The sequence below is a fragment of the Cervus canadensis genome, chromosome 1 (genome assembly GCF_019320065.1).
Source record: "Cervus canadensis isolate Bull #8, Minnesota chromosome 1, ASM1932006v1, whole genome shotgun sequence".
Classification (NCBI taxonomy): Eukaryota; Metazoa; Chordata; class Mammalia; order Artiodactyla; family Cervidae; genus Cervus; species Cervus canadensis.
The window spans coordinates 108,502,306-108,520,331 of record NC_057386.1 but is presented as its reverse complement, the minus strand read 5'-3'; the positions used below and the strand labels follow the sequence as shown (position 1 = coordinate 108,520,331).

The 18,026-nt window shown below is 64.2% G+C and overlaps 1 protein-coding gene across 2 annotated transcripts in view; it reads right to left on the bottom strand.

Moving 5' to 3' along the window:
* BCR (BCR activator of RhoGEF and GTPase) overlaps nt 1–18,026 on the bottom strand; it is an 86,018-nt gene that overhangs the window by 46,263 nt on the left and 21,729 nt on the right. Inside the window, exons 1-2 of one of the 2 annotated variants that reach the window (XM_043434371.1) lie at nt 12,205–12,445; nt 1,362–1,528 (exon numbers count right to left, since the gene is read on the bottom strand). In XM_043434371.1, the coding sequence (XP_043290306.1) occupies nt 1,362–1,528; nt 12,205–12,430 (393 nt within the window). In that variant the 5' untranslated portion in view covers nt 12,431–12,445. Of the gene's footprint in view, nt 1–1,361; nt 1,529–12,204; nt 12,446–18,026 lie in introns of those variants that run through there. The other variant, XM_043434364.1, reaches the window with a different exon arrangement.

The window sequence follows — 18,026 nt, the reverse complement described above, 5'->3', positions numbered from 1 at the left end:
AGACCTCAGGAAGGGCAGGGCAGGGGCCGGAAGGCGCAGCTAAGGGGCTGGGAAGCCTTCAGAGCCGTCACGGTGAGGCCTCGAGCAAGTCACTCTGCCTCTCTGAACCTCGGTCTCGCTGTCTATGGAACGCTGGGGCTGGCCACGTGGGCAACGAGCCACAGCAGGCAGGCATGCGTTACACACGGGCGCCCACCCACCACCCCCGTTTCAGGGGGAGAGGCCTGCCCGGCAGCGGTGTAAGCCCAATGTCAGGGGCTCAATCACGTCTGGACTCTTTCGAGACCGCATGGACTGCAGTCCGCCAGACTCCTCCGTCCGTGAGATTCTCCAGGCAAGAATCCTGGAGCGGGTTGCCATTTCCCTTCTCCAGGGGAACCTTCCCGACCCAGGGACTGAGCCTGGGTCTCCTGCACCGCAGGCAGATGTTTTTACTGTCTGGGCCGGCAGGGAAGCCAGAAATCACAGAAGCCAAAGGAAAACGGCAGTCCTGAGCGAAGGCGCCGGCCCTGTGGGGAGGCCCCGCGGTGAGGAGATGCACTTCCAGCCACGGGGGAAAGTGGAGCCCTCACTCTCATCGCTAAACCCAGGGTGGAGACACCCCAGAAACAAGCTGAGTGGGAGGAGGGAGGTGTCTGTCATCGGGGGCAACGGGACCAGAAAGACAGAGGGTGCGACCCACCCCCGGGGACAGCACACACACTCAGCCCAGCAGGGCGGGCCCGGGAGGCCAAGGGGGCGCCTGGCCGGGCCCCGATGCCCCTCGGGGGCGCTGGCCTGAGGTGCGGGGCCACGAGGACCGGGAGCCAGGCCCGGCGCGGCTGGCCTGCCTGCTCCGTGCGCTTCCACGGCTGCCGTGAGGGAGGGCGCCTGGGGGCTGTGCCAGCTTCCGCTCACCACGGACCTCGGGGCCTCAGCTCCACCGCAGAGCGGAGGTGATGGCGGAAGGGTCACTAACGACGGGGAGGCCCCCGGAGGAAGACCCCGGGGAGCGGGTGAGCCATCTCAGCAGCTCCTTGGGCAAAGGGGGGCCAGTGCGCTGGGGGGGCCTGGACCCCGACCCGCTGTGCGCCCTGCTGGCCGAGACAGAGCCCCGGGGCCCCCGCACTGCCCCCCGCGACCCCCGGGACCCCCACACCTGCCCTCTGCACCTCCCGGGACCCCCGTGCCCACCCTCCACCAACCGGGACCCCCGCGCCCACCCTCCACCACCCGGGACCCCCGCACCTGCCCTCTGCACCCTCCGGGACCCCCGCGCCCGCCCTCTGCGCCTGCTTCCCATGCACCCAGATCCAGGACAAGGGCCTCAGGGAGACTGGACCAGCAGCGGCCCCCGCTCCCACCCTCCCACCCCGACTCACCGCTCTGCTGGGCTCCGCCGCGTCCCGGCTGCCCCGGGCCTTGCTGCCGAGGTGAGGCGAGGAGGCGGGCGAGTCGTCGATGTAGGGCAGCCCGTCCTGGGGCCGGCGCGGCTCCTCCGCCCGGTCCACGGCACAGCCGAACCCCGGCGGCGTCCCGAACAACGCATCTGCGAGTGTGGAGAAGCAGGCGGCGTCAGAGGCGGGGAGGGGCTGGGGGCCCTCAGCCTTGGGGGGCACCCCACCTGTGCCCTGCGGGCCTGGAACGGGGGCGAGGGGCTGGGGGCCCTCAGCCTCGGGGGGCACCTCGCCTGTCCCCTGCGGGCCTGGAACGGGGGCGAGGGGCTGGGGGCCCTCAGCCTCGGGGGGCACCCCGCCTGTGCCCTGCGGGCCTGGAACAGAGGCCTTGCATAGCCTGACCTCACCTTCACAACTGACTCTCCAGGTGGGCGGGGGGGGCCCCCTCCCCAGACAACGCGAGGCTGGGCCTTCGATCCCCGCAGGTCAGGTTAGTGGGGCCTGAAGGGTGGACCCCAAAGGCTAGAGTCCTGCTGCCCAGGGACGTTCTTAAGCCCCATCTGGGGGATCCAACCTGACCCCACCGACCCGGGTGCGCGGCCAGGAAACAGGCTGTGGCTCCCTCCCGACCGCCGGCTGAGGGTCCCCGCGAGCGCAGAGAGTGTCTTATCCTATAACAAGCTCTCCCCGATTTGGGGGGGTACCTGGCCACAGAGTCGACATCCTCTCCCTTCACTCCCCCCGCCCCCACGGATCACAGGCCACACGGGCTCCCGAGCCCGCTTCCCAGAGCCATTCTTATCGAGCAGATTCCCTGATTGGGCCATCAGCCCACGAGGGCCCGGCCCGTTCCCAGCCTCAGGTCACAGCCACCCGTCCACTCCTCCTGCCCAAGGGCGCCCAGGCCTTCCAAGAGGTCATCCCGACGGGGCTCGGTCACGTCACCGTGACGCACCCGCAGGCAGCCCGAGGCGCCGGCACAGGTGGCCTCCAGGGCGGCCAGGCCCTGGTTGGCAACAACTTCCGGCACCAAACGCTCCACGTGCTGGCGGCACCCAGACCGCCCCGGCCAGGTGGGCCCGGCAGGGGCTTTCCGGAGCCTACTAGAGCGGAGGACGGGCCTCACTGGCTTCCAGGGGCGCCACGGGCACAAGCTGTGGGCCGAGACAGGCCACCGAGCTTCGGGCCGAAGTCCCTGCTCCCTGCCACGCCCCCGCCTCACCCCACCCCTCCAGCTCCGCTCCCAGAATGTCACTGTCCTCCAATAGGGGCCCTCAGCCCTGGCTACCCACCAGCGCCATCCGGGGGCTCTGAAAGCGTAACCCAGGCGGGCCCCGCACATACTGGCTGAGTCGGGGGGTGGCCTGGGCCCCAGTGGCCGCGAAGGACCCCCAGGGGGCTCCAGCCAGGGCAGAGAGCCTGCCCCGCCGCCCGCCGGCCCGGCGCTCTGCGGGCTGGCCATGCCGCTGCGCCCAGGGCCCTGGGGTCTGCACCCGGGGGCCGGTCACCAAGGCCAGGCTGGGCTCTGCATGGGCGTCCAGGGGAGGGTCCCAGCCCTTAGGGGCTACTTCTGGGGTTAGAGCCGCAGAGGACGCTGAGGGCTGCATGGAGGCACCTGGTTCTTCCTGACCCATCTGCGGGGCTTCAGGGGCCAAGAGCACCACGCTGGGTGCCACCCCTGGGCCCCTGGACTTCCGGTCTCAATTTTTATTTTTTGATTTTTTTTTTGGCAGCACATCACAGCATCTGAGATCTTAGTTCGCTGACCGGGGATGGAACCCACGCCTCTTGCACTGGGAGATCGGAGTCTTAACCACGGGGCTGCCAGGGAATCCCTGGACTGCGGGTTCTGTATCGTCCAGACGGGGCAGCCCAAGGCCTCAGTCAAGCGCTGCCTCCTCCTGAGAAGATGCAAAGGCCCAACCTGCTCTCACTCAGCATTCCTGAGGACATGGGGGGCGGGTGTCACAGAAGCCTGCTAAGACAGAACCCTGAGTCCACACCCCACCCCCCAAACAAGTCTGATCCTGGGTTGTTCTTTTTTTCTGGAGTCACATTTTTTTTAAATAAAATAAGGACTTGTCCTCAGGGAGGTGGGGGGGAGGAAGGTTGCAGAATCGAGAGGCTCGGGTTCCACCCAGGCGGCAACACACCTGAGACCGTGCCGATCACGCAAGGCGTCCGCGTCTCAGTTCGCTGACTTGAAACTGGGCCCGTGGACTAGACCATGGACAGAGCGCGCCCGGTGCTAAGACATCACGGTCGCCCAGCCCTCCCCGCCGCCTACGACAGCTCTACCCTCTGCCCCCAGCTTCCCATTAGCGTTGAATGGCCAGCGTCCACACGTCCCAAGAAACCTTCAGCTGTTTTTTTTTTTTTTAAATAACCATGTTGTAAAAAGTCGACACACTCTTCCTTTCCTGGAAGAACACGACCTGAGCGCGTCACCTGACTTCCAGGCCCCTGAGCGCGCTGAGCTCCCGTCCCAGGTCAGGTCAACACCGTGTCCCCAGTGAGAACCTCAGGGTACCAGCGTCAGGCTTGGGGCCCCAGGGCTCACCCCCAGAACCGCAAGTGTTCACACGTGTGACTCCCTCACGTGCTGGTTCCACAACAGCATCCGGGCTAGACCCCGCTGTAAACCCAACTCCGCGGTGAGGGGCCGCTGGCCCGTGTCAAGTGGGGCTGGCTGTCGGTGCTGCTGGGGAAGCTTCGCCCGGCCAGGCCAGTCCGAGGGGCCAGGTCTGCAGCCAGGCACCAGGAGTCACAAGGCGGTGCCCTGGAAGCTAAAAACCCAGCCATCTCCCCACTCTGCACACATCTCCCCAAATGGACATCGGTTAAAGGAACCAGTGCCGTTAAGCCTCGGTCCTGGCTGGCCGGCCACCCCTCGTGTTCTCAGCCAACGGCTCAGTCTGCCGCCCAGCTCATCTGGACTTGACAGCCCTCGTTTGGATGACCGCCCCCCTCCCCACCCCGCCCCGGGCTGCTCCGATGCAAATGTGTCACGGGAGGAACCCCTCCCCAGCCCCACTTCCAACCAACACGTGGGGACCTGCCTTCCTCTTGCTCCACGGCTTTCACACCCAACGGCCCCCCGTCTCGAGCGTAAGGCACGTTATTCAGGATGAGAAAGGCCGCTGTCTGCCCAGAACCAGGGCAGAGCGAGAGGCAGGGCGTGCTCTCCACCCCTCTGCCAGTGACACCCGGGGGAAACCTCTCCAGGCGTGGCCACCTCGGGCAGGACTGGGCACTGCCTACAAAGCTGGACCTAAAGCTGAAGCCAAACCCAGGAAAGCAGCGTGTGTGGACCTGGTGGGCCTGGGATCCCACGGCTTCCAGAGTCTCTGGGAGATGTTGTTGTTGAGTTGCTAAGTTGTGTCCGACTCTTGCGATCCCACGGACTGTAGCCCGCCAGGCTCCTCTGTTCATGGGGTTTCCGGGCAAGAATAACTGCAGTGGGTTGTCATTCGCTCTTCCAGGGGGATCTTCCTGACCCAGGGATCAAACCGAATGAACCGGCCATTGACAGGCGGGTTCTTTACCACTGAACCACCAGGCAAGAGAGAAGGAGGCTCACAGTGGGGAGGGGAGGAGGGGGAAGGGGGAGGACGGACGGAGTGGGGCTGAGTCACAGCTCAGGCTGAGCTCGGAAAAGCGTTTACACAGTGAAACCTGAAACCTCCTCTGCAGGCAAGTCAGCCCAGCCCTCTGCGCACCTAAAATCCATTCTCTGACGCCTGGAGAAAAGGCAGTCTCCCTCCCCATCCCACAAAAAAGGCGAAGGACTAAGTCTGGGGGGTGGGGGGCGCCAAGGTCAAGTCCCCTTCTCACACCTTAAGGGCAACACTGGTTTTTTAAAAAAAAGTCCTTCAAAACATCAAACACAGAACACCTACAGAATCCAGCAACCCCACTTCCGGTATGGACTCAGGAATTCAAAGGAGGGTCATGCCCAGGTATCTGCACGCCCACATTCACAGCGCCTGCCCGCTGAGGGATGAGACACAGGATTCAAAGCGGAATACCGCTCGGCCCTAGAAAGGAAGGATGGCCCAACGCCGGCAGCAACGTGGCTGAGTGACCCCGGCCGGTCCCGGAAAGGCAGGTCGACCCTCTGGTCGCACCGTGTGTTGCCGCTGTTCAGCCGCTCCGTCGTGTCCGACTCTGTGACCCCGTGAACTGCAGTGTCTCCTCATTTCATGGCTGCAGTCCACAGGGTCAGAGTCGGACACGACGGAGCGGCTGAACAACGGACTGGACTGCAGCACGCCAGGCTCCCCTGTCCTTCGCCATCTCCCAGAGTCTGCTCAAACTCACGTCCATTGAGGCCGTGATGCCATCCAACCATCCTGTCGTCCCCTTCTCCTGCCCCCAATCCCTCCCTGCATCAGGGTCTTTTCAAACAAGTCAGCTCTTCGCATCAGGTGGCCAGAGTATTGGAGCTTCAGCTTCAGCATCAGTCCTTCCAATGAACACCCAGGACTGATCTCCTTTAGGATGGACTGGTTGGATCTGCTTGCAGTCCAAGGGACTCTCAAGAGTCTCCTCCACACCACAGTTCAAAACCATCAATTCTTCGGTGCTCACTAGATGAGGTCCCTAAACAGTCAAACTCGTGTACAGAGAACAAGGATCGGGGGTCACCGGGGCGGCAGGTAGAAGGGAGCGGAGCGACAGTTTAACGGGGCAGAGTCTGGCTCAGAAAGAACAGACGCCTGGAGCTGGTCGGCGGGGACGGCTGCACGGAGACGGGACTGCGCCTCGCACTGGGCACGTGCGAGGACTAAGATGGGCCACTTCACCCTCTGCACACTTAACCGTTATGTACACACACTCCTGGGCGTCCCTCCTGCCAACGCAGGAGACGCCAGAGACACGGGTTCGAGCCCTGGGTGGGGAAGATCCCCTGGAGGAGGAAATGGCAACCCAGTCCAGTGTTCTTGCCGTGAAAATTCCACGGACGGAGGAGCCTGCTGGGCTACACGCAGTCCACGAGGCTGCAAAGAGTCAGACGCGACAGAGCACACACATAGTCAGACACATTCCTAACGGCCGGCCACCACGGGCAATGCTGGGGGAGCGGACGAGGAGGGCTTTATTTCTAGCAGCCCCTCAGCAATCACAGCCAAAATAAGCACAGAACAGGGGGTGAAGTCAGTCAGAGAGAGAGAAACAAGGAGTACAGACTACTGCTTATACCTGGCATCTAGAAAAAGGGCACAGATCAAGTTATTGGCAAAGCAGAAACAGAGACAGACGTTTACAGAACAAACATGGTTACCAAGGGGGGCAGGAGGGGGGGGACAGGTTGGGAGACTGGGACGGACATGCACGCACCGCGGTCTCTGAAACACAAGACCAACAAGGCCTTCTCCCAGACACCCCCAGCCTGTGCGCCCGTTTAGCAATAAAGACGACGAAGGGAAGGCTGGGCCTTCTCTGCAGGGCAGCCTGGGGGCCACACAGCCCCACCGTGCCCGCTGGGCTTGCATGCCCCCTGCCCACCCACACACTCCCCACCGGGGCTGGGTGCGCTTCCTGCCAGCCGGGCCCCGAGTGAGCGGAGGACCTGGCCCACCGCAGACCACACCCAGGGAACCGCCCGCCACGTGCCTGCAGCCCTGGACACTGGGCCCCCTGGGCCTGAGAGAGCCTGGCCACAGCTGCCCGGGACACACCAGCCGCCCCAGGAACAGCCTCGGTCTTCTATCCTCCCCATTTCCACGTCGAGCGAGACCCCCTCTGAAGCCTCTGCTCGGCCCCCTGGGAAACCCTGCTGCAGGGTTCCCTGGGAACACGCGCCGAAGGTAGCTCGGACCAGTGGCCGTTCACGCCCTGGGGGCGGACAAGCAGGGCAGGGGGCCTCCTGGACCCGATGTGCCTGGAGCGTCCCCAGCTCCAGCCTGGGTCGCCTGGCTGCCCCATCCCGGCCCAGGTCCCGCCCTCAGGCCAACGCGCCCCGGTGGGTGGGGGGAGTCCGTGGCCCTCCCCACCCAGAACGCACCAGCGAGGGGGAGAGTCCGGAGCAGCGACTGACAGACACGCCCCGGGGTCCGGAAGACAGAACGGGGCAGGGGTGCGGGGAGCTGGGGTGCGGCGGCAGGAAGACCCCGGCCGCGGGGGTCTCCAGCCGGGATGTGTTTATTTACAAAGGTAAAAGCACATCAGACAGCGGCTTCCTTCCGGTGGCTCAGCTCAGAGGACCACGGTGTCCCCGCCTCGGGCTTCCACCCTCCCCTCCCAGCCCCACACCCCGTCGTCCTGGCCCCCAGCCCAGGCCAGTGCTGGCGGTGCTGGGCTGGGCACTCTTACGGCCAGCGGCTCGTATTCCTGGTGGCTGGGGGCGGGGGCGGGGGGACCCTGCAAGGTAGGCTCGCTCCTCTGAGAGAGGCTCAGAAAACCGGGGGTGCGGGTCAGGTCTCACTGAGGGGTCCACAGTCCCCTTGGGACAGAGCTGGCCCTGGACCCACATCCTCTGCTTTGCGCCCTCCCGGGGGCTCAATGATCAAGAACCCGCCTGCACTGCAGGAGACTCCAGTTCCATCCCTGGGTGGGGAGATCCCCAGGAGGAGGGACCGGCACCCCAGTCCAGTGTTCTAGCCTGGGAAAGCCCATGGACAGAGGAGCCTGGCGGGCTGCAGCCCACGGGGCTGCAGAGAGTCAGACACGACTGACGGGCTCAGCAGCAGCAAGAACCCGTCACCCCGGGTGCTGAGAGCAGATCCCGGGGTCCAGGCTGGCTCCTGCATTTGCAGCAGCGCCTGAGCGCAGTCAGGGAGCCTGTGCTGCTCAGGAAAGCAAGCTTCCCAAACAGTGGAAAACTCTCACAGCTTTGATGGACAAGTGGGTATTTTTGCAAAATTCCCGCTGACCTTTGCCCCGCACTGCCTCTGGGCCAAACACAGGGCTGGCCACTCACATCAGCTCCTTGAATCCCTCCCCACCCCACCACCCCTTAGGAGGCAGGAACTCCCAGACGCCTGTTTTTCAGACGGGGACACTGAGTACCCGAGAGAGAGAGGAACTGCGTCTGGGTCCGTCATGTGAGCTGCCCAATTCAGTCAACTTACAAACACACTTCAAAGCAAAGGCATTTTTCAAAGGCCAAACTGATAACTCTGTGACTCACCAACTCCCGCCCTAGGCATGTGTGACTCAGGTGAAAACAGGCGTTACAACCAAAACTTATACCAGAATGTGCAAACGCTCTTTCGCAACATTTCCAGAACAATCAGAAGGTAAACAACACAGGCATCCATCAACTGATGAACAGGTCAGGAAGGACCAGCCAGAAGCCTGGGACACACACACACACACAGAGTCTCTCTCCCGTATATAAGACGGATAACCGACGAGACCCACTGCAGAGCACGTGGAACTGTCCTCAGTACTCTGTGACGAGCTGGACGAGAAGAGAACCCAAACACAAGAGCACGCGGGCCTTCCCAGGTGGCAAAGCGTCCACCTGCCGATGCAGGAGGCGCGGGCTTGACCCCCGGTCCAGGAAGCGCCCGCATGCCTCAGGGCGGCTAAGCCCGTGAGCCACACCACCGCGGCCCGCGCCCTGCAACGAGACGCTGCCGCGCCAGAGAGGAGCCCGACTCGCCACAACTGGAGAAGCGCTCACGCACAGCAGCAAAGGCCCAGCACCGCCGAAGCGAGGATGAGTGATCACGAAGAATAAACACGTGGACGTGCTTAACTGAATCGACTTTGCAGCACGCTGAAACACAACGCTGCAAATCAACGCCGTGAAAGCGTCAGTCGCTCAGTCGTGTCCGACTCTCTCCGACCCCGTGGACTGGAGCCCGCCAGGCTCCTCCGTCCATGGGATTCTCCAGGCAAGAATTCTGCAGTGGGTTGCCATTCCCTTCTCCAGGGGATCTTCCCGACCCAGGGGTCGAGCTCAGGGTTTCCCACATCGCAGGCAGATTCTTTGCTGTCTGCCACCTTCACTTTAAATCAATTATACTCTAGTAAAATAAAAAAATAAAAAAAAACCCTGATGAATTGATAAATACATGGACATACCAAAGTGGTCTATCCATAGAAGGGAAGATTATTGGCTTAGAAGGCTACAGCATGGATGAATCTCCCAAACTTTATGGCAGGAAGTGAAGTGAAAGTCACTCAGTCGACCCCATGGACTATACAGTCCATGGAATTCTCCAGGCCAGAATACCGGAGTGGGTAGCCTTTCCCTTTTCCAGGGGATCTTCCCAACCCAGGGATCAAACCCAGGTCTCCCGCCCTGCAGGCAGATTCTTTACCCACTGAGCTACAGGGAAGGCAGCCCCCAAATACCAGGCGGCAGCCTGACCCCACGTATACGAAATGTCCACAACCGGCCCGTCCACAGAGGCGGAGAGCAGGTGCCCGGTGAGCGGGGGGCTTCCTCTCAGGGTGATGAAACTGGGAAGCGGCCCGGGGAGGCGGCTGGCTGCCCAACGCTGTGAGCGAACCAAGTGCCCCTGAGCGGTTCACGTGAAAACGCTTCCTTTTCTGTTACATAATCTCCCATCTCCACCATATAAAACGGAAAAACTGTTTTTGTCTGTTAACCCGGGAACTTGGGAACATTATCCAGCTGTTTCCTGACGAGCTGGAGCGTCGTTCCGGACAGACGTCAGGACGGCCTGGCACTGGGACCCCCGGCCGCCGCGGGCAGAGAGCCGGGGCCACGCGTTCTGACGCGGCTGGGTGGTTCCTCTGTTTTGCCTTCTTCCACCGGCAGGCTGGCAGCTGTCCCTTCCTGCAACCACACCATTCGGGTCAACATCCTTTTCCAGAGAGATGGCCCCCATCCAGTCGGCCCCCGCAGCCCGCGGGGTTCTGTGGGAGGATGGAGGGGCAGCGGGCATCCCAGGAGCCAGGCCTGCCAGTCCTCAGGCGGCCACCCGGACTGTGACACCCCCAGGCCAGCCTGGCAAGTCCGGTCGGGCACAGAAGGCCCCGAGGCTGGCTGACAACCACCCCCAGGCCAGAAAACACAGTCGGGAGGGGCCTGAGCTTGCCCCACCCTCCAGGCAGCCCCGGGTGCCCTGAGCCAGGCTGAGCTCTTGGGGGCGAGGCCCCATCGACAGACACAACAGCCCATCCCACCCAGCTGGGTGGAGACCAAATTACCAGGTCCACTTGGCTGGCCTTCCAGCACCAAAGCCCGCGTGCACCCAGGGCGAGCAGACCTGACCAGCACCCACGATGTCATCGGAGGACTTTCCCCTGTCTCCAAGGACCCACCCACTGTGCCTTTGGCTCCCGGATCCCCTGGGAGCGGGTGGGGGAGGGGAAGGTCACTGATGCTTTGGGCCCAGACGGAGGCTGCAGGACCAGCTGGGAGGAGCCGCAGCCCTCAGCCGGGCCATGACCCGGACTCTGCACAGCCTGACTCCGTGACCCGGCGCAATCGGCTCCAGACAATCAAACTAACATTTACTGAGCACCCCCTCCCTCGGGCCAGCAGTGCCGGACACGGGATGGCAGGGAACCCAGCCCTGGCCCCGAGGGCCGCAGAGCCCCAGGAACCGTGAGGCAAGCCCACCAACAAGGGTGGCCGGACCCCCAGGCGGGCAGCAGAGGAGGAGGTCTCCCCCAGGAAGTAACCACGGGGTGAAGGGACAGGTGCCGGGTCCCCTGGGAAGGACAGAGGAGCAGGAGGCCAAGAGAAGGTGGGGCTGAGGCTGGGAGGGTGAGGCCACAAGCCAAGGGGTGCGCAAGGCCACCCGGAGTGGGACGCGGAGAGGAGGGGCTTTCTCCGGGCCTCCGGAGGGCCTCACCCCGCCCCGCCTCCGTTCCAGAACTGGAGAGGATTCACATCTGCCGCCTGAGCCACAGCCTGCGGTCGTTTTGTTTGGGCACCCACAGGAGGCTGACCAGACACGGCCTGTGGCCTGGAAGAGGCGCCTCAGGAGAAAGGGCTGCCCGAGGAGACCAGAGGGTTTTCCGGGGGCGAGGGCAGGGTGGGAGAGGAACCATCAGGGACGGCCCCACAGAAGGAGGGGACGGAGTCTCAGGGGGCCCCACGCTCGGGGAGGGTGACATGCGGGAACACGGCAGGGGGCAGCAGTTCTGCTGGGGCAGCCGAGGTCACAAGGGTGGGCCCGGGGGGCAGGTGACGCTGGCGGCACGTCTGGGTGAGGAGCTGGACTGCGGCTGGCAGAGGCTTGTAATGGACACTCCGGGGGAGCAGGTACAGCGCCCGGCTTCAGGCAGAAGCGACACAGACACACGGCGGGAACTGGCTCAGACACAGTAGGAAAGGCCGAGAGAACAGCGCATCCCCACCGCCAGCGTCTCAGACCTGGCCATGGGGAACCCACCAGCGGAGGCCCCCGGGGACGCGGCAGAGGACGGCACTGCAGGACAGGGTCGGGGGGGCATCACCGATCGGCAGGGCCCCCCTCGGTGGCCTGGGCGCCCGGCCAGGAGCCGCGGCCCTGCCGGGAGACCCCGCTGGGTCTGCGGGCCCCACCGGACCCTCTCCTGCAGCAGCCACCCAGCGCTCGCCTTCTCTTCCTCCCCGGCCCCAGAGCGGGGCCTGGCCCTGCCTTTCCCACGGGCAGAGGCCCTGGCACCCGGCCCCACATTGCCCAGAGCGAGTGCCCGGGTGCCCTCATCTCGGCCGCCGGCCCGGAAGGCTGGTTTCTCTCTCCTGCCCACGTGGTCCAGAGGAAGGCTGTGGCCTGCATGGGCCGCTCCGGCACAGACTCCACAACAAGGAGACGCGTGGGTGTGGGTCCCTGGGCACCGCCCCCCCCCCCCCCCCGTATCCCCAGGGCGTTCCCACTCGGAGGGCTGCCTCCCAGGGGGCATCGGCCCTGCTGACCTGGCTGCCTGTCCACAGGGCTCTTGGGAGAGTCTGCCGGCAGCCGGCAGCCCACGGGGTGGACACTGCTCTTCCCGGGCTCAGCTTCACATCCAGCTGCAGGAGGCTCGGGCGGCCCTGAGTCTGAGCCACCGTGTGGGCGGCGGGGAGGACAGGGGCTGCGAGGGGGCCCACCTGCCCACCTGCCGCGGCGCTGCCTCCGCCCAGTGAGGGCCCTTTTGCTCATCAGGGCGGAAGGGCCTCTCCCACCAGAGCAGCCCGATGAGCCCAGGGCGGGGGGCCGGCGCCCAGCCCTCGCTAGTCCTCTGGGCGTGAGGACAGCCTCGGAGACCGGGCATCAGGTGGTGCCAGCCCGAATGCCACCACGGGGAGGGTGTGCCCCCGGCTGCCTGCTGCGGGCCCGAGGTCAGCTCCCCTGAGACGCGTGTGAAGCAGTGAGGGAAAGCAGTTTGGGGCTGTGCCTTCCCTGAGTCTCGGGCCCCCGCCCTCCACGTCCACCCAGAGGGACGCGACCGTGAGGGGCCTGGACCAAAGGCAGCCTGGGAGCCCAGAGCAACGCACGTGTGTTACTTGGGGGCTTCTTCTCTGTGCACCGTCCTCTGCCGCGAGTGGGGTCCACTCACTGACCAGGCCGGCAGCCGGCCGGCCGGCCAGGGGCAGGGCAAGGGTGTGGCCAAAGCCAAGACCGCCGGGTCCAAGGTCAGACTCCAGGGCCCCAGCTCCCAGGTCTCGTGCCAGGACTCAGAGGGCGTGGTCTGAGCACCTCCCCGCCCCGTCTATGCTGGGGGATGATCAGGGCTTTCACTTGGGGGCCATCCCAGGGGGTCTGCGGGGAGGCCAGGGTGACCCAGGGCCTGGTGCTCAGTTTTAGCCTCTACAGTCGCCTGCTCCAGCCAATCGGAGGGTGGGGGGAGAACCCTGGTCTCAAGGAGTCCAGGGCGTGTGACTGCCGGCCGCCCCGTCATCCTGCACCCCAGCTGCCCCTCTGGACAGCAGCGGGCATCCAAGGCACGTCCACCTTTCCGGGCTCTGCCATCAGGAAGCTTGGGGGCCCATGGGTTCGGCTGGTGCACCCCAGGGCCTCACACCCTCCTCGGGCCTTCACGGTCTCCCCCCATGGTCTTAGTTCACGCCGCTCCAGTTTTGACGGCTGCTGCCCTTCCCTTTGGAAACAGGCAAGCAAAACCAACACAAACAGAGCCTCCACCCAGGCTGGCAGGCTCCCTGGCCCACATCCTGCTCTCCTCCTTTGGGACCCGGAGGCCCCGCTGCAGCGGGGGGCCCCTCCCCGGGCGGGGCAGGGAGCGGCATCTCCTGAGAAACCCTGCAAACCTCCTCCTCAGGCCCCATGACTCAGTTCCTTCAAGTGTCCTGTGGGCTGTTTTCCAGCACAATCTCTTCTTACGTATGAATCAAGATCCTGGATCGGGCTTTCTGCTGCCACGACTGACGTGAATTTTCCCTTTAGAAAACAGTCTTCCCACAGGACCCAAAGTCATTCTTCTATTAAGAGTGTGTTGCTCGTGAAGGCAGCTGACACCATCTCTTTGTCTTATGGCGTGTCGCCTGTGTCGCCGGGTTCGTGGCAGAGATGAAGAGTTGCCCAAGCTGTGTGACAAATTCCTCAGTCTGTGGTGATGGCAAGGAACAGCCAGGTTATGCAACTGAGGACAGGAAGGTGGTGGCCTCTCCTGGTTACTGGGGCCAGGCTCAGCAAGCTACAGCTTGATCCGGCCCACGGCTTGCTTTTTTGAAAATAAAGTTTTATTGGAACATGGCACGCTCTGCAAGACAGACAGCTGCTTTCAATCTGGGATGGTGAGGCTGAGTGGCTGCAACAGACACCACCTGGCTTGCAGAGCTGAAAACGTTTAACAGCTGGGTCTTTGCAGACACAAGGTAGCTGACCACCCCTCTCAAACCCCGCTTAGGATAAAAAGCAGAGGTGGAGAGGCCCCAAAATAATGGCTCTACGTACAGAGAGACAGTTTTATCTGAGTTAGGTTTACCATGAAAATGCCAGCCCCCTCATTTCCACTGGAAAGGGGCCAGAAAGAGCGAGTCCGGAGACCCAGGTCTGGGAGGAAGTGACGTCAGACCAGGCGCAGGGCCGGGGGTGCCGACCGGAGGCGGCCCTGTACGTGCTTCAGCGCCAGGACATTCTGAGCGAGGAGCGGCCTGCTGTGCACACACCTTCACCTTGAGCTTGGAAAAGTCCCCTCGAAGCCAAAAACCACGCGGACCTGGGGCTGCCTGAACGCGCTGAGCGCCTGAAGGGGCAGAGAGCAGGGCCTGGCAGAAAGCACCGGAGACGCGGCTTTGGACCGCACGCGTGCAGACTTGGACGGAAGGTGCCTCTCACTGCCGGCGTCCACCACTCGCTGCACCTACTGCGCGCCCGCCCCGCAAAGCAACGGGCCCCGTCTTCAGGCGGAGGCGGGGAGGGAGCCCTAGGGTCCAGCCTCGCAGAGAGGACGGGGCGCGAGCAAGCATCTGAGCTGCCCAAGGGCCAGAAGGAAGGACATCTTGACTGTGAGCTTGGTTAAACACGGACGAGCTGTCAGGGGAGCGGGACACACTCCCATCCAGGGAGGCTCTGCCAAGGAGAAGCCACTTTCAAGTGCATATTCAGTGCCGGGTTTTCAGCTGCCTCGTCATCAGCGTTGGCCTCATAGTGCCCCACCCCCCCCCCCGCCAAGAAGAACACCTCTCCCCCTTTTGATTCAGCGTCTCTGTCTCCCGAGACGCTCCCAGATGGCTGGCTGGTCAAAACCCAGGAGCATGGAGCCCTTTGAGAACATCCAAGGTCCTGAGTATATTGCAGGTTTGGTCTCTGGGATGGTTTTTATTTTTTAAATGATTTTATTTTTGGCTGCACTGGGTCTTCACTGCTGCACACAGGCTTTCTCTTGGTTGCAGCGAGCAGGGACTACTCTCTAGTCGCTGGGCATGGGCTTCTAATTGCGGTGGCTTCCCCTGATGCAGAGCAGGGGCTCTAGCACACGCAGGCTTCAGCAGCTGCGGCAGGCGCGCGCCACGGTTGTGGTTCCCGGGCTTAGCGGCCCCGGGGCCTGTGGGATCATCCTGATCAGGGATCAAACCCGTCTCCTGCATCAGCAGGTGGATCCTTAACCGCTGCGCCACCAGGGAGGCCCTGGACACTTCTTGAACTGAAGGCTCTCTGCGGAGGCGGGACCATCTCACAGGGTCCAAGTGCTGGGCGGAGACCCTTGCAGATCAGGTCAGCCCCTGGGTGGCCTTGTCAGCCCCGGGAGTGGGGTGGGGTGGGGAGGGTCCCAGCAGGTCCCGTTGAGGAAACCAGACTCTGTCCATCGATGGTAACAAATGTGTCCCTCGGGTGGGGAAGGTGCCGATGTGACAGAGGGTGGGGGGCAGCTGTGCCTGTGTGGGGGCATATGGGGAACCTCCAGATCTTCTTCTCAAAGTGCAGTGAAGCTGATACTCTAAGAGAAAGTTTAAAAAACAAAGACACCCCCACCCCAACCTCACCAAAGAAGTCACTGCCAGAATGTCCCTGAGATCGTGAGGTCCCTACCCTGCCCTCCGGGCCTGTCTGCCTTCTGGACCCCTGGACGAGCCCCCTGCATGCGCTCTGTCCAGAAAGCGCGGCCATGGCAAGTGGGGAAGGGCGGCGGGCGTTCACACCCCTGCCCGGAATCTCCCATGTGTGAAGATGCTCCTGGCATTGCCTGCTGCCCCCACACACCTTCCGAGGGTGCTGGTGACTCCACCGCCCCAACTCTCCAGTGGCTCCTCCTGCGGGAGCCCGCAAGCCTGGCCCAGCTGACCGCTGCGAGCCGGCCCTCGGGGAGCCCCAGGTCCCCAACAACTTGAACGGTGTCCGGCTCGCAAAGCCAGGGAGCACCTTTCTGCCACCCTGGGCCATGCCCCCTGCTCAGCCTCGTCTCTGCCCCATCACAGGCCCCCCGTGGATTCTGCCGTCCCAGCGGGGCGGCCACAGCTGCACATTAAATTCCTGGCCGTGTTTCCGCGGTGGGGGGCAGTGGAAGGCTTTGGGCTCGCCGGGCGTGGAGATCTTTGCCAACACACGGATTCCTGAGGCTGGAGAATCCTAGAAGCTGTCCCGCATGCCAGACCTGCCTTCCCGGTTGCTGGGGAGCCCCGCGGCCAGCTGTCAGCCACCCCGCACAGCAGGAATCCGGCAGGAACGTGCCCTGCGCCCTTCCCCGGATACCAGGGCCCTTCCCCGGATACCAGGGCCACCTGCCCCAACTGGCCGGGCACACGGCAGTCCTCAGTGGCACGGGGCTCCTGCCTCTGCGCGGTGGGGGCCGTGGGTGGGTGGGGCACAGGGCCTGGGACCATCGGACGGGGCAGCAGAGGGCATCAGGCGCTGACCGTTCCCCTCTGCGGGGGTTCTCTCGTTTGTCAGCTGGGAGTGACTCGAGCAATCTGTAGGGCTGGGCCGGGACCCACGGTTACGGCCGTAACAGCCGGCTCGTGGCAGGTGCCTCATGGAGGAGGGGCTCTGCATCTGACTCGATACCCGCTCCCGTCCGCAGAAGGATGCGGGCTGGATGGGAGCCGGGTGTGGAGGGGTGTGTGTGCGGGGGGGTCTGTCCTGGGGGCTAGGCCGACTGTGCTCGCCCCGCCCCACCCCGCCCTGCCCACGTCCCCCCCTGGACAGCGCAGCCACCCACCCCGTCCAGCTGGGCTCGCGGAGCATGCGGGCTTGCGAGTTACGCCCCCGCCTACGCCCGCGCACACGTTTCTGCCCCGGGTTGAGAGGGGCAGCCGGACACCAGGCTAGAGGGCAGGAGGAGGGGGCTGGTGGGGGGTAGTCCCAGGAGAGGAGGTCTTTGGGGTCTTCCCGGTCCCCCCAGCGCGCCCTCAGCCAGTCCAAAGGCCGTCTGTCCCCTGCACACCGCCCTCCTGTCTCCTTCAGCCTCCTCTCCAGGGACCTGCTCGCCACCCACTGGCCCAGACCTCAGCGTGACGTGACCCCCTAGTTTCCTGTCGCTCTCTAGCAGCTGGGAGCTGGGGGACCCAGGGCTCAGCCCAGGACGGCGTCCCGCAGGCCCAGCCCCAAGGGCCCAGGGAAGGCGCCTTCCGAGTGCCGCTTTGCCAAGCATAGGGCCCGGCACCTCCTCCTCAGGACTTGTGGCCAGCGGACTGGCTGAGTCCTCTTTCCAGCGATGAGAAGCCTGGGGCCCAGCGAGACACAATCAATGGCCCAGGCCACCCAGCTGGGCGGTGGCGGGACCTGGCACATTGACTTCTGCCCCAAGCTAGCTGCTCAGGTGCCACTCAGGTGCCATCCTGCCGCCGGAGAGGCTGGGGCCTCGGGGCAGACGGAGCCTGACCCGGCTGGGGGCTGCCCGTCGGCTCTGTGACCCTCGGGCTGGTCAGCGGGCCCACCTGATGGGTCCCGGCCTGCCCCGGCCTCGAGGGGAGACGCCAGGCCAGGGAGACGCAGCGCCGCAGGGACGTGGGAGGTCTGTGCCCGGGTGGCACTGGTACCCAGCCCGTCACCTCGAGCGTCCAGGCGCCCCCACGGGCCAGGGCTCACGCGTGTGGGTGTGGCGTGTTTCTTCTGATCCGGCCTGGGTTGGGGGGTGCGATGGTGCCTGCACAAGAGGCCCCCGTGTCCCGCCCGTCAGTGGCCGGAGCGGGGACAGGACTCGGATGCGGGTCTGGCATCTCGATGCAGGCTGGGAGCAGGAGGAAGGCCAGGGAGCTCTCAGGCGCAGGGGGTGGGAGAAAACCCAGGGGAGGGTCTCCTGTCAGGTTGGGGGTGGGGTGTCAGATTTTTCAGGGAGGGGCATCTCACAGAGCCTCCC